At 39.2% G+C, this 13,301-nt stretch overlaps 2 protein-coding genes across 2 annotated transcripts in view; both read right to left on the minus strand.

Moving 5' to 3' along the window:
* ctsba (cathepsin Ba) overlaps positions 1-5,067 on the minus strand; it is a 6,754-nt gene extending 1,687 nt beyond the window's left edge. Inside the window, exons 1-7 of the mRNA XM_035652239.1 lie at positions 4,916-5,067; positions 1,862-1,989; positions 1,692-1,777; positions 1,373-1,487; positions 1,007-1,122; positions 258-343; positions 17-163 (exon numbers count right to left, since the gene is read on the minus strand). Coding sequence (XP_035508132.1) covers positions 17-163; positions 258-343; positions 1,007-1,122; positions 1,373-1,487; positions 1,692-1,777; positions 1,862-1,984 — 673 coding nt within the window. The 5' untranslated portion in view covers positions 1,985-1,989; positions 4,916-5,067. The remainder of the gene's footprint in view (positions 1-16; positions 164-257; positions 344-1,006; positions 1,123-1,372; positions 1,488-1,691; positions 1,778-1,861; positions 1,990-4,915) is intronic.
* A 1,852-nt stretch (positions 5,068-6,919) lies between these two features.
* xkr5b (XK related 5b) overlaps positions 6,920-13,301 on the minus strand; it is a gene marked incomplete in the record, with an annotated part of 11,876 nt that continues 5,494 nt past the window's right edge. Inside the window, 4 exon segments of the mRNA XM_035682151.1 lie at positions 6,920-11,293; positions 12,283-12,466; positions 12,787-12,870; positions 13,047-13,237. Of these exon segments, the coding sequence (XP_035538044.1) occupies positions 10,599-11,293; positions 12,283-12,466; positions 12,787-12,870; positions 13,047-13,237 (1,154 nt within the window).

Genomic DNA, 13,301 nt, shown 5'->3' on the forward strand with positions numbered 1-13,301 from the left:
TTCTTTTGCCTTTTACCATAATGCTTGTCCTTTTTGTAGCTAGGTTTGTATCCAGCTTCACACTGGTAAAGGCACTGGGGTGTTTCTCCACCCTCCCCAGTGCAGGGGGGTCTGCTTCCATTCACATGGTGCTCACAGGGGGCGATGGTGTAGGGACGACAACCTGTAGACACAAAGATAGTGTCAGAACTGTAGATACAACACGCGTGTTACACTCGTGTCTCACACACTCTCACACACACACACACACAACTCACCAACATGGGAGTCATAGAGGCCTCCAGAGACCAGACCCTCTTTGGTCCAGAAGTCCCAGGCAGCTGAAGGGTAGCCACCATTACATCTATAAAGTGAATTAGTAAAAAGAAAATTCAAAGTGTTTCCACCTTTACAAACGACCACTGTGTACTCCCTGACTGTGAATCTAAATGTTCACACTATACAATATCCGGGAGACACTGATCCATATTTTTCTCTCCCAATACAGATTCTGAATCCTACCTTTTGGAACTGCGTCTGCTGATACTAAGACCCAATTCATTAACATTACTTACTTTTCACATATTTAAAATAAATCTGTATAGTTCATTGTGTGGAGTCATTACCTCACTGAGGCCAGGGATTGCTGTGGCCCTGAGTCAACAGCCCACCATAAAGGAATGAGACTAAATTTTATAAATTACACTGACGAAGAAACTCTGGTTAAAGTGGAGCAGTTATGTTATGGCTGATCTCTATGACCCAATCTGCTTAATAAGGATAGTTTTGGCACAAATACTAATTCTGCATATTGCATTGGTGCGTTCCTATACAATATCCTCATATCATATCACTCACTGGTGAGCCTGTATTGAGTCAATTCATTCTATCCTCCCATTAAATAACCAATAATTCAGATTTCAAACAGTATGCTTTGCTACTGAGCTCTGGATTATGGTCACTGCAATCATTAGTTGGGGACATTTGAAGAAAAAAATAAAAATAAATAAACATTGCTGCCTCTCACCCCATGCCACAGCTGTCGCAGCAGGTCAGCAGATCCTCTGAGGAGATCTCCACGCTGACCTTGGCATCGCTGTGGATACACACACGGTCGGAGATGGCCTCTGCAGCGCCAAACGCCTGTGGGGAGAAGAAACTAGACGTGTCACAGACGCACAAATACGATTTAGGAGTAGTTTTTCCTTATCTGAATTAGGCGTCTAAGGAAAGGGTGTCGTTTGCTGTTCAGAATACAAAACTCTTGACTAATTACAAGCAAATTCACTATCAAAAACAAACCTCCCTAGACAATCTGTTCCCTTAAAATATATAAATCTTCAGCTAAAGTTAAATATGGTCACATTGTTTGAGCAGTGAGTTTTTATCTCACCCAGCAGGATCCACAGGAGCCCTGGTCTCTGATCTCCTTCAGAGTGGGACAGTTGGGCCACTGCTCTCGGGCGTCGAACTCTTTCGGCAGCTTCATGCCTCCAGCATACTGAACCCTGCAGAGGAAGACAGCGGTATAGAGTCAAGTATTACTCTATGCTGCAACAACTTACAAGTACAATCTAGGCAGACTTGATGTGCTTGCAGGTGGGATACAGAGTTTTGCTCTGACACTGAAACCACTGCTTCTTCTTCTTCTTCTCTGTGCATACAAATGTGCATGTATAATTAGGGGATGTACATTGTGTGAGAAGACTCACATGACAGGCAGTTTAGGTCCCTTTAGCATCGTACCGCAGAGTCTCCGGACATAACTGTAGTCGACATTATGGAAGTTGTGACCAGCCTGAAGGAGAGGAGGGAGATTTAGTCAAAGAGAACTGGTTATAACCACTGACACAAAAGTAAAAAAATAAAAAATAAAACTCACCTTCCAGGTAGTGTTCAACTTATTGATGTAGTTGATCATCTCACTGGACAGTGGTTGAAGACGAGGTCTGGCCAGGCTCACCGACAAGCTGGCAGCTAGTAACAGGAAGGCTGCACGCCACATTTTGCCTTAAAAATACAAACAAGAAGAGGTTGTTTTTTTTTTTAAATTCACATAACAAATTATAGTTGAGCTACGGTAATTTCAGTGCATAAATTATGATTCAGTCACTTAACTTTACCATGATTACTTAATCCTAACACTCAGAGTCTGTTGCAATTTTTGGGGAACTGTATATTTTTATATTCTTCCACTTTAAGTGACAAATGTTGAAGGGATAATGTCTCACAAAGAAAGCTACAAGAACTTAACCCCCAGTAACTGTACAAACAATAGCCTCAGTGAGAAAACACTGAAAAAGGGTTATTCCCCAACTACAAAACACTCCTGAGACTAAGTAAAAAATGTTCAAAGCTGACTAGACAGCGTCACTGTGGCTGCATCTACAAGTGGAACATGCATTCACAGAGAGCAGAGAAAATCTTATTCTCAGTCACGCTAGTCAGATACCTTTCCAGTGATTAAGCACCCTGCCTCAGCCGGTACACATATATAATAAACAGTCCAGGGATTTCAACTAAATTCCTTAGAATTAATACATACATGCACACAAGAAAATTACATTTGACTTTACTCTGACAGTGCATTGGCTATACAACTATAATTAGACTGGGTTTCAGTTCCCACTTTAAACTGCAAAGAATACTTCCCAACCTCTAAAATGGTAGACATGAGACTGAATTATAAAAGGAGGTTAAATGCACCGACAAGGATGCATTAGAGATCATAATGTAGCCTATTAAACAGAGGCATTGAGTGTGCTCAGGATAAGCAGGATGTTCTGAGTCCAGCAAAATCAATACTAGTGCAGACAGTGTGTTTCTTTATAAACATGATTGGATGAACCAACATGCAGTAGAATACAAAGAGCCAGTCGTAAGGGCTGAATAGCAGGACCTGTGTCTGGTAGAAGTGTTGACTTTTAAAAGTCCAAGCAAGATTAACACTAAACTTGATCTATTGCCAAAACTATTTACGTGGACTTAATATGTAGGAACTTAATAGACTTACAGACCCTCAGTGCTTACTTTGGCACAACGCAAACAAACACAACAAGAGCCAGTCTTGTTCTTGGTAAAATCAACACATCTGTTCAGGCATGTCCTGTTTCTGTTACACAAAAATCCTGAGAGAATCCAGTGAAAAACACCTCAGGTCTGTCTGAGAGACAGTGAAAATATGAGTTCCAGTGAAACTGGTTTGGGATCACATGACATGAAGCACCATGAGCAAAGAGAAAAAACAAAAAATCCCCATTTAACAACATCTGTTCCCTGAACTCACACTGAAGTACCATGTGACATACTCTGGTCACTCTAAACCATTTGTGATTGCTCAGATACCACAGACAATTCACATTCGGGCCACGAAAGATTTAATGGATAAGTTTGTTTGTTTTTAGAGAAGTGGTACACACACACACACACGCCCACACACAGCTGAAGCAATGACTTGGATGTGATTTGGAGAAGTGAACCCCCCCACCTGCTGACCTGCACTGCTGTCTGCCCCAAAGGAATCAGTCTCACGTCAATTGCTTTCAACAGGGTTGTCATAGCAAGACGAGACAAAGGCTACATAAACTTGCTGAGTCATAGAGGGCTGTGAGCCCCTTCTTCTGCAGATCTCTCACATCTCCAAAATGTCAAATTCTCTGAATTTAAAAAAAAGTGTGATGACAACTTATTTCTGATGCTAACTAACACATCTTTAAAAGGGGGCGTCTAAAGGCTAAGCGCTTGTTAAATTATTTCCACTACGTGCAAAGTCTAAAATCAAAACAGAAATGGGTGAGTCAGCGCTAAAGCCACAGAGAAAACGCATTCAAGTTCCTCACCAACTCCTTTATATGTAGAACCAGTGATCTTCACATGACAAGTCCTGCAACACTGGGTTGAGTTCAGCTAACATTGTGTTCAGCTACTCTTTTCTCTTTATAGTCTTAATTATCTTGTTGTCACATCTACAATAAACAGGAAACTGCTGATCAGTATTGATCCGTACCTCTCAAAAGAAAGACTCTGAAGTAATCCTCTCATCTTACCTGCACATATAAATCAACCAGGGGTCACAGTCTGATAAATGTGTAATGCTGCACTGTAAATCTGACTATTTGTTCTGCTTGTACTGACAGATTTCCTCATTCCTTTGCCTGAGAGTTAACCAGGGCTTAGCTTGTGGTTGCATATGTTTAAACTTCCTTTGTCTCACCCTTTTTGCCCTGATTGGAGCACTTCAAGAAAACAGCCTGAACAATCAACTGTGTTTCAGTCAAATATGTGGCCTTTTATACAAAGACCAATCAATTCAAGTTCATTTAGCTTTACCTCCCTCCTGCTCTGATCCTCTGCTGTATCACAGACATGTTTATAACTCAGTACAACAGTGTATTATGTAGATAAAGCAGGGTACTTAATGGCTGCCTTCAGCTCTATTCATAAAGACAGTTTCACTTTCCATTTCCTTCTATCAATGCACGTGACAGTTCAGATTATGTTTCATATTTATTTTTACTTCAGGTTTTGAGTTCTTTCTTTCATTGAGATGCGGCCTCCACCAGGTTGAATCATTTCGAGGTCTTAATCATTAATAAATGAGAAACACGTGTGTTTGGGTATAATAGCTCCACTTCCTGTTCAAACCTTTATTATCTTATCACCTCTGAACATTAACTGGGTCAGACACACAACAACAACCAGCTGCTGCAACGAGGACTCAAACTGCTCTTTGTATGTCAGTCAGAAAATATTAACACAACATAATGTTAAACGTGTTGTTTACTGACTAATATTAGTTTATGGAGCTAAAGTGTATGTTTAGTTAGCTTAACCGTTAACTCACCGTGTAAACAACCTGTAACTAACATCCGACGACACTAAAGAGCGGAGACCAGCTTTAATGTCGACATAAAAGACACACAAATAAATTATTTACCTGCTGTTGGTGTGAACCTGATGAATGTTTAGCTCCAGGTTCCTCTGTCCAGTGACTGCCCGTCAACAACCTGTGATTGTGAAACGGTCCGCCTCTTTCTTTTATTGCTGCAGTCATGTGAGACAGTCACATGACTGCAGCTCATGTGAGCTGAAGTCATCACCACTCTTCCTTTTTTTGATTTATTCCGGTCGGTGGGAGTCTTGGTGGGTAAGATCAGCGATGATTTCGTCGTAAAAATGTAATTTTAAAAACCATGTGAATCTGGATTCAACCGGTACAAACACAGTTATGGATGAGAGAGTTTGTTGTAGCGGGGTGGAGCTGCACTACCTCAGTCTGACCTTTAGGTGGTGCTGAAACTCACCGTCTCTGTCACCACTTCACATAATACCTATTGAAAATACATTTGTTTCTACTATTACTGTTATCATTTTTGACCTATGTTTTATATCATTATAATTTAAATAGACACAACAGTGTATATATTTTATATTATTTCTAATGTTCTGTATTATAAAATACCCTCATGCATATTATAATCAGGGGAGGTAGCACTGTGCCACCACAATGATTCTCAAGTAAAATATATATATGTATGAAAATTTGAGTCATTTATGGACTGTGAGACAATAAATCCCACGTACAGATGCATAAAAGGCCTCTTTCTTATACTACCAGCTGTGTTTCATAGCAATATTTAAAGAAGATGAGATTCAACTCAGGTTTACTGTACACTGTTCTGCACTTTAAGTTATATTTTATATTTTAACTTTATTCCATTTTTCTATTTGTGTTGTATTTGTCTTATTATTGTACTGTTATGTAAAGGGAGTCAGGCAAAGTAAGATTTTCATTGTAAAATAATGCAAAATCAAGACAATAAACTGACTATTCGACATTAAGTTGAACAAGTAAAGTAAGTAAACTGATTAATTAACCCTATATCAGTCAAATATATACTATATCCTGGTAGTCTGGTTTAACTAAATAGGTGATGGACTTCATGCTATATTAATGTGTTAAACATTTGACATGAGACATAATACTAAGGACCTTTTTAATAATGCCTGGACAGCAACATATGTGTATGTAACTTGTGATTTGTAACTGTACTGGTGGCAAAAAGTTGTCCTTAATGCTGTACCGTGCTGTGGATCACTGACCACAGAGAACATGCTGATCATCCAGCTGCTTTCTCTTCCTTTTTAGTCATCTGACTTTCAGAATGATGAGATGGAACAAATACTGTAAGCACAGCATACCTTTAATCATTGTATTAACAAGCTAGTTGTGCAAGAACAGATCCTCATTTTAAAGTAAAGTGCAAGTGACCAGAAGCACACAAACCAGACAGATTAACTAAAGTCACATTCTTTCAATTTAATAAACTATTATTTAACTTAATAAAGTTGAATAAAACACACCTGAATCTGGTTTGTAGGAATTTGCCTAATTAAAACTTTTCTGTCTACCACATTCGTCATGTTTTTTATGCTTTTGTATAACTACATTACTTTATATCTTGACTTTTTTTGCATATATTTATGTATGTAACATATACATATAGAACCTATATTGCACCTAAAATAAGAACAGCCTTTAGGTAACTTTTGCTTACCTGATCTTGAGGCCCTCCTGTCAAAATTAAGTTCAAGACCTTTCAGCTGATGTTATGTTGACCTGGTGAAAACTCCTATTATTTGTGTTTAATACAACTATTGCATAGCACAGAAATAGTACACACAGTGTACAGAAGAGTTGGAGGAATGGTGGTTAATGCTCCTCTAGCAGGTTAATCCGGTATAAGTATGCACTACAGCATACTGTACATGTGACTATTCTCAGTCAGAAGTTACAATATATTCATGACTGTATCGTTCACACTGTTTTTATGCATTTCTACCTATCTGTGTCTAAAACACATACAATTATTGATACAATGAAAATGAGTAAAGGAAGATCAACACATCATTTTGAGCTTTGACCATGAGTAATGACTTTATTTTGTCACATCAATAGCACAGTTAATGACTCACTACCAACAACCACAGTTACTCTGTGGAAACCCTTGCAGAGATGAGGTGATGCATCTTGATAAATGGAGGCCGTCCGGTGACTAAGTGACATCACACTCGATCATCAAACTAATTCCAGTCCATCAATGAAAACTATAAATTGTTCACATGTGAAACTTCAGCACAAAACCTTGAGAAACTGCACCGTGGCTGTCCACACATTTTATAACAGTAAATGTGAACAAATATAAAAGAACACTGAAAAATAACAATACAAAATGAGTCAAATTAGAAAACACAAGCAAACATTTTCATACACGTCAGGTACACAAAGCAAAGCATATTGTTCTACTATAAAGCAACACACACACACGAGAGAAGCTGTCTTACTACAAGGAAAAGCGCTGATTCATGATAATCAAGCCAAGGCATTAGTGCAGTCTAAAGCATGTGCATGGATATTTTTAATTAGTGCGCTATACATTTAATTAGCTGGCTTATTGCTGTTGCATACACATACATTCTAGCACGTGTTAACTATTGTAATGTGTGTGTGTGTGTGTGTGTGTGTGTAGTTACAGTAAGTGCTTCTTTCTCTAAAGCAATAGGTACAATTCTCTGGATGCCTGTATGGATGAGTAACATGCAGTGACTCCTTTATCTATCAGCAGGCCGCAGTCTACAATATGGATAACAGTTTGACAGTCTGATAAAGCGGTTCCTCCAAACGCATGTTTTTCTTTGTACTTTGTTCCATAAAACAATTTATATTCGTAAGTGCAGCACAACCAGTTAACTGCTCATTAAATATATATACCTTACTTTATAGTTGTTATATTTGTTTACAAGAAGAAAAATAATAAAAAATAAAAAGGCTCAGTGAGCAATTATATTTTCTCACTGTGATAAAAATAAAAAAATAAAATCAGTTTTGTCAGAAGGAAGTTCAGTTTTAATGAGGTAGGAGGTTTAACTAATGTTTAGGCTGAAGGACAACACGTATCTGTGAGTAGTGCGCTTTACAAGAGAAACAGTAATAATGATTCATTTAAGACTATGTCAGGATTAGGTTTCGTGTCATTAGCTGGAAAACTAGCTTTAGTGTTTTACTGTATCAGTTTTCAAATACAAACTTATAAATGCACTTACAACTTACAACTAACAAGGTCTGTGAATCATTATTCTCTAGTGGAAATTTCCATTTATTTCAGAACAGTGTAACATTGCTTGTGTACTATGACAGCACATCTATGTCTGACAAAACCCATTTTAGGCTTTATGTTTACTGCAAAGTCTACAGCTGATTAAGGTTTTTCTTTAACAGCTAGTATATATTCTTCACAAACAACGTTATTACATTTGCCTTTAAGCTTTACTGACAACAGGTCACTCGCTGTGTGCTCTTCAGTAAAACCAACGTCAGTAAATGGACACTGACAATCCAAAACAATGCTCACTGCTAACAATTAGGGCAGCAGACATGTTGTAAATCCTTTTACCAATCAATAAGTGGTGGGCCAATTAAAAACAATTTAAAGCAAAGTGGGAACACAAGAATTTTGTGCACTAGTTAGTCAGAAAATCATTATGGGTTAGGACGGGCAGTGAGATAACTGAAGTGAGCTTAACTTCCCTCCCAACAGACGGCTTTGTTGCCAATAATAACTCACATTCAAAGTACACGGAACTGCTGCCACCCCAGTTCATTATCATATATCATACATCTTATCTTATCATCATTCATACACTTTCCTTCTTTCATCAACTAAAACAAGAAACAAAATGTGATTGTCAGAGGTGTTCATTAAAGTTACCTCCTAATTGTTAGAGACAAGAACACTCATTAATTATGTCGGGCAGAAACTGTTTGTTGTACTGTGTCTTTTCTCTGCCGCTAAAATATTTCCTTTTGTCCCTTGTTGGTAAGGATCAAACCTTGAAAATATCTTTTACATGTCAAGAAAGAATGAGCATGTATGGATCAGGGATCTTGTCTATTTTCTGAAAACGTTGTTTGATTATTTATGTATTAATTTAGCTTTTTATAGCATTTCAGTGGGTCATTAACAAAGTCAAAACATAAATGATATGTTTTGATATCAAATATCTGATCACTAAAATAGACAAAAACAAGGCAAATAAAAAAAATGCATGTAATAACAGAAACAGCTTACACTCCTTTAATATTCTATATTGCTGAATTTCCCCTTAATAAATCCATGTAATGATTGTAGTGTACTCTACAGAATATCATGCTACAGCTACTGGCTAACAATAAACTTTAACTGTACCGTTCCTGCTGCAAAGGGCTGACTGACTGAAATTACTGCAGTTACATTAAGCAAAGGAAAGCATAGCATATAATTCATAAAATGTTATTCTCTCAAACCTTTCCTTTTTGTCATTTGCTTATCTGATAGTTTCAAGAAAATAAAAACAGATACATCAACGTAACAAGTTGACTATTTTACAGATAAATATGAATTCTGTATGTTTCAGTAATGTGTGTAAACACCAATGATGTACTATACTGTACACACAGGGAGTAACTGACTGACTGGATGAATGAGTGGATTCCTGAAAACTGAATGGGATGTTCAACGTCGTCTAAAGCGTTTGCTAGCATAATCAACGACATCAACGACTTGGAATTGCATAAGAGCGCATTATTTATATATTTCATAACAGATCATTGGTTTCATTGAGACCGGCATCGGCGAGTGGTGTTACAGGAGTTTTTGCTCAGCAGCCTGGTGGACAGCATGTTTGTTTGTTGTAAACTAGTTTAATTACCTGGTTCATTTAGAAAATTCATTCATTTTAATGACATCGCCATCGTTTAATGCTTTGTGATTTCAAATGTCATCATAATAATTACGATTACTTTAACAATTAGTCCTAAATTTCAGAGGTAATATCAGCTGACTGCACTGCTCGAATAAGCTAGAGGCGTCATTGCTTTATAGGTTTTCAGTGGTTAGTTTATAATGATTAAAAATTACCAAGTGTAAGAGTTTATGAATGAAAGTCATACTCCACATTCATTAGCACCTGTGAATTTTTATCTGTGTTGTCTTTTTATTAGTAACCCAAATCCAATCATCCATAAATACTGATCTCCAATACCCCCCCACCTTCAATCTGGAATCCCTTATAGTGGTGGTTGTCACTGCTAACTCCTCTGGTGGCCTCGGTAGGAAGCAGTATGCCAACGGGAGCTCGTAGCATGCAAGGAGGTTCATACTATCACATCCTCCTCCCAGCAGGTGCTCCGATGAACTAGGAGTTGCTAGTGCAGCAACAAGGACCTGGTCCATCACTGACTTCCCACCCATTAACACTGATAAATGTGTTAAGTGGAACATACAACAAGGCCAGAGGTGCCGCCATGAAGAATTACAGTGGTTGGCAAATGTTTTGCCATTGTGCTACCACAGACCCACATTTACTTAAATTTTAACCCTTGTATCTGTCGGGGGACAAACATAAATAATACTTTATACCTTCCATGGCTGATTCAAATGAACTGAGCTGAAAAGGCCTCCTAAACTCCCCGCCAAGCCTTCCCCAAGTTGGTTTATGCATGAATTGATGGTATATCCTTAAAAGCTAAATTGAAAAAGGTACCCCACCCAGGTTTTCCTTCCCCTTCACCCCCATCCTCCTTACACCGCCCTCTCTCTACTGTCCACAAACTGGACCATCTGTTTGCGAGCGTGGGAGATGACTGGAGTGAGTGGAACGATTGGAGTAGCAGGCGTGGTAGCACCAGGAGTCGAAGCACCAGGAGTTGAAGCACCAGGAGTTGAAGCACCGGGAGTCGAAGCACCAGGAGTCGAAGCGGCGGTTGTTGAAGCTGCAGGTGTTGAAGCAGCAGATGTAGAAGCAGCAGGGGTCGAAGCACCAGGGCTTCCACCGGGTGTTGTACCTGGAGTGGCAGGGATGATAACAACAGGAGCCAAGCCTGGACTTTCAGCCCCAGCTCGAATCTCCTGCCGTGGGGTGGATGTGATAAAACGAGCCTCCCTAATTCGGTAGGGGCTTCTGTAGGTGGAGATGGGCGACAACTCGGAGCCCCACCCAAGATAGCTCCCGCTGGAGGGAGACTGTGCATCCGCGCTGAAGTAGAGTGTGGTGCTGGACTCTCCGGGTATCGCTGGCTTTTTCTCTGGGGAGCTAAGCAGGAGAGGGGAACGTCGCTCAGGTGACCAGCCAGGAGTCTTGATGTCCAGGGAACCCACAGAGGACGAGGCTTCGGTCAGAGTCCCGGCGTTGCTGTCGATGTGGCGGAGGCTTCCTGGTTGCAGCGGAGATGAAGGTGTTGGTGAGCCATAAGCAGCACTCTGAAACTCCTCATCACCTTTGAAAATGAAATCACGAAGAAGTGTTTAAAACAAAACCTATTGGAGACCCTTCTACAATGAAAGGATTTGTATTATAACATTAAAAATTAAAAAGGGTAGGGTATAAAATACATTTATTTGAATGCTTATCAGAAATAAATACTTTAGCTTACTTTTCTTTAGCTAAAACTGAATAAATTAACATCTATGCCAGTCTCACATATCAGCATTTCAGTTTAGATTAAAAGATTAGGTTAAGCAGTGGTAGTTAATGGTAGATTAGTTAATTAGCAATGGTATGTTCAGTGTGTATGTATTTATATAAACTTTGTGACCAAAAAATTGTTTTGCTTTATTCTGCAAAGAAAATGCATAGTTGTTTATGGAACAGCAACACTTTCCATTTCCACACTTACTCTGCATGCGAATAAATACCTTAAATGATCAAACTTAAATCAATATTTTTATATTAACAATGGACCACATGACTACTTGTACAAGGACATATCAACTTGATAAAGTGATGTCAACATTGTGGTGACAGCTTGTTTCTGCTGCCCCCAAATGGCTTAAAACCCCCTCGTATTTATGGTCATAGCAGGAAAGAAGGTCTGAGCAATGGAGGCTTTTGTGCAGTCTGGAATGTCAAACAAAGCCATGTCAAAGGTGGACAATGTATGAAGTAGAATAAGTGGCGCAGTAATAGATAAAAGTGTGAAATGTCTGGTGGCTCAAGTCATAATAATTATACTGTTAGCTGGTCTGCAATACGACAGTCAGCATTCAAGGACACATCATTTGTTGTATTAACATTGTAACAAACCATCTGTCATGTCATCATGTATGCTTAGTGTACTTTGACACTACGATAGTTTGAGATGCATTCAAGGATGATTCAAGGAGCCCTCTGTTGGGATTTAAGGAGCTCCAGTGCAGTATTAAACAGTATTATATATTTCTGTGGTTTTTGAGGGTGTGCACTAGCTGCGTTCAGTGTTTATCCAACCTTTTTCATCGGACGGTGGAGCACTGGACTCTTCTTCTGCGGTCTCTTCAGGAATCACCTCCTGGACCGGGATGATCTCTGGAAACCGTCTCATATCCTGGATTGTTGTGGGAGGAGCTTTTCTCACTGGTCTGGCTACTACAGTGGATGGAGTTGGCTTTGGTGGATGGACCACCTCTTTCACCTGGGGACAAAACAGACAGCTGTCCTACTGAATATCACTTTATGTCTTTACATTCATTTTGCACTTGAACAAGAATCTTAAAGCCACTTTGTAGAATTTGTGAGTGATTATAATAAAACATTTTTGTCAAATCTGATGGCATAAGTTTTTTATTTTTAGACAAATCTGCCAAACCTTATTGCATTGGTGGGTCTTTCAGTTCATTCATCTCCATTTGTAAATCCTACACATAGTGGCATTACTGTACGGTATGTACCGTACATATGGACGGTAGTTCGAATTATTAGTTAAGCGAATGATAAATGAAACAAAGATCTTGCCTGTGGAACTTGGGTCACTTGTGGTGGAGCTGGTTGAGGAGCCGGTTGTGAGATCTGAGGAACGTGTGGTTGAATAGGTGGAATCTGACAAATCACAGCACAATCAGGAATAAGGAACAAGAATAAGTGATAAAGAATAAGTAATCGTAAAAGACATTACACTTAGCCTGCATGCTAGAGAGGTCAAGGTTTAGGAAGCCTCACTATTGAAATGAGCAGCTCTTAAAAGCAGGACATTGAACAACAGGAATACAACAAACCTGAGGGACATGAAAATCATCAGGGGAGTGAACTTCTTCTGACAGACCCATCAGTCCGGCCAGTCCTCCCTCGCCATACGATGACCAGATACTAGTTACATTGCCTGTCTTCATGGCCAAGCGAATCAGCAGCCAGTGGTGATGTTTCCAGCCCTCCCATTGGATCGGAAGATCCATGAGGGTCCCGCCTCCTGATCAGAATAACACCCATACTCATTATGATAGACAGATAGATGGATAGATAGATGGATAGAT

Source organism: Morone saxatilis, unplaced genomic scaffold (genome assembly GCF_004916995.1).
Source record: "Morone saxatilis isolate NCDOM2014 unplaced genomic scaffold, NCSU_SB_2.0 Contig11, whole genome shotgun sequence".
Classification (NCBI taxonomy): Eukaryota; Metazoa; Chordata; class Actinopteri; family Moronidae; genus Morone; species Morone saxatilis.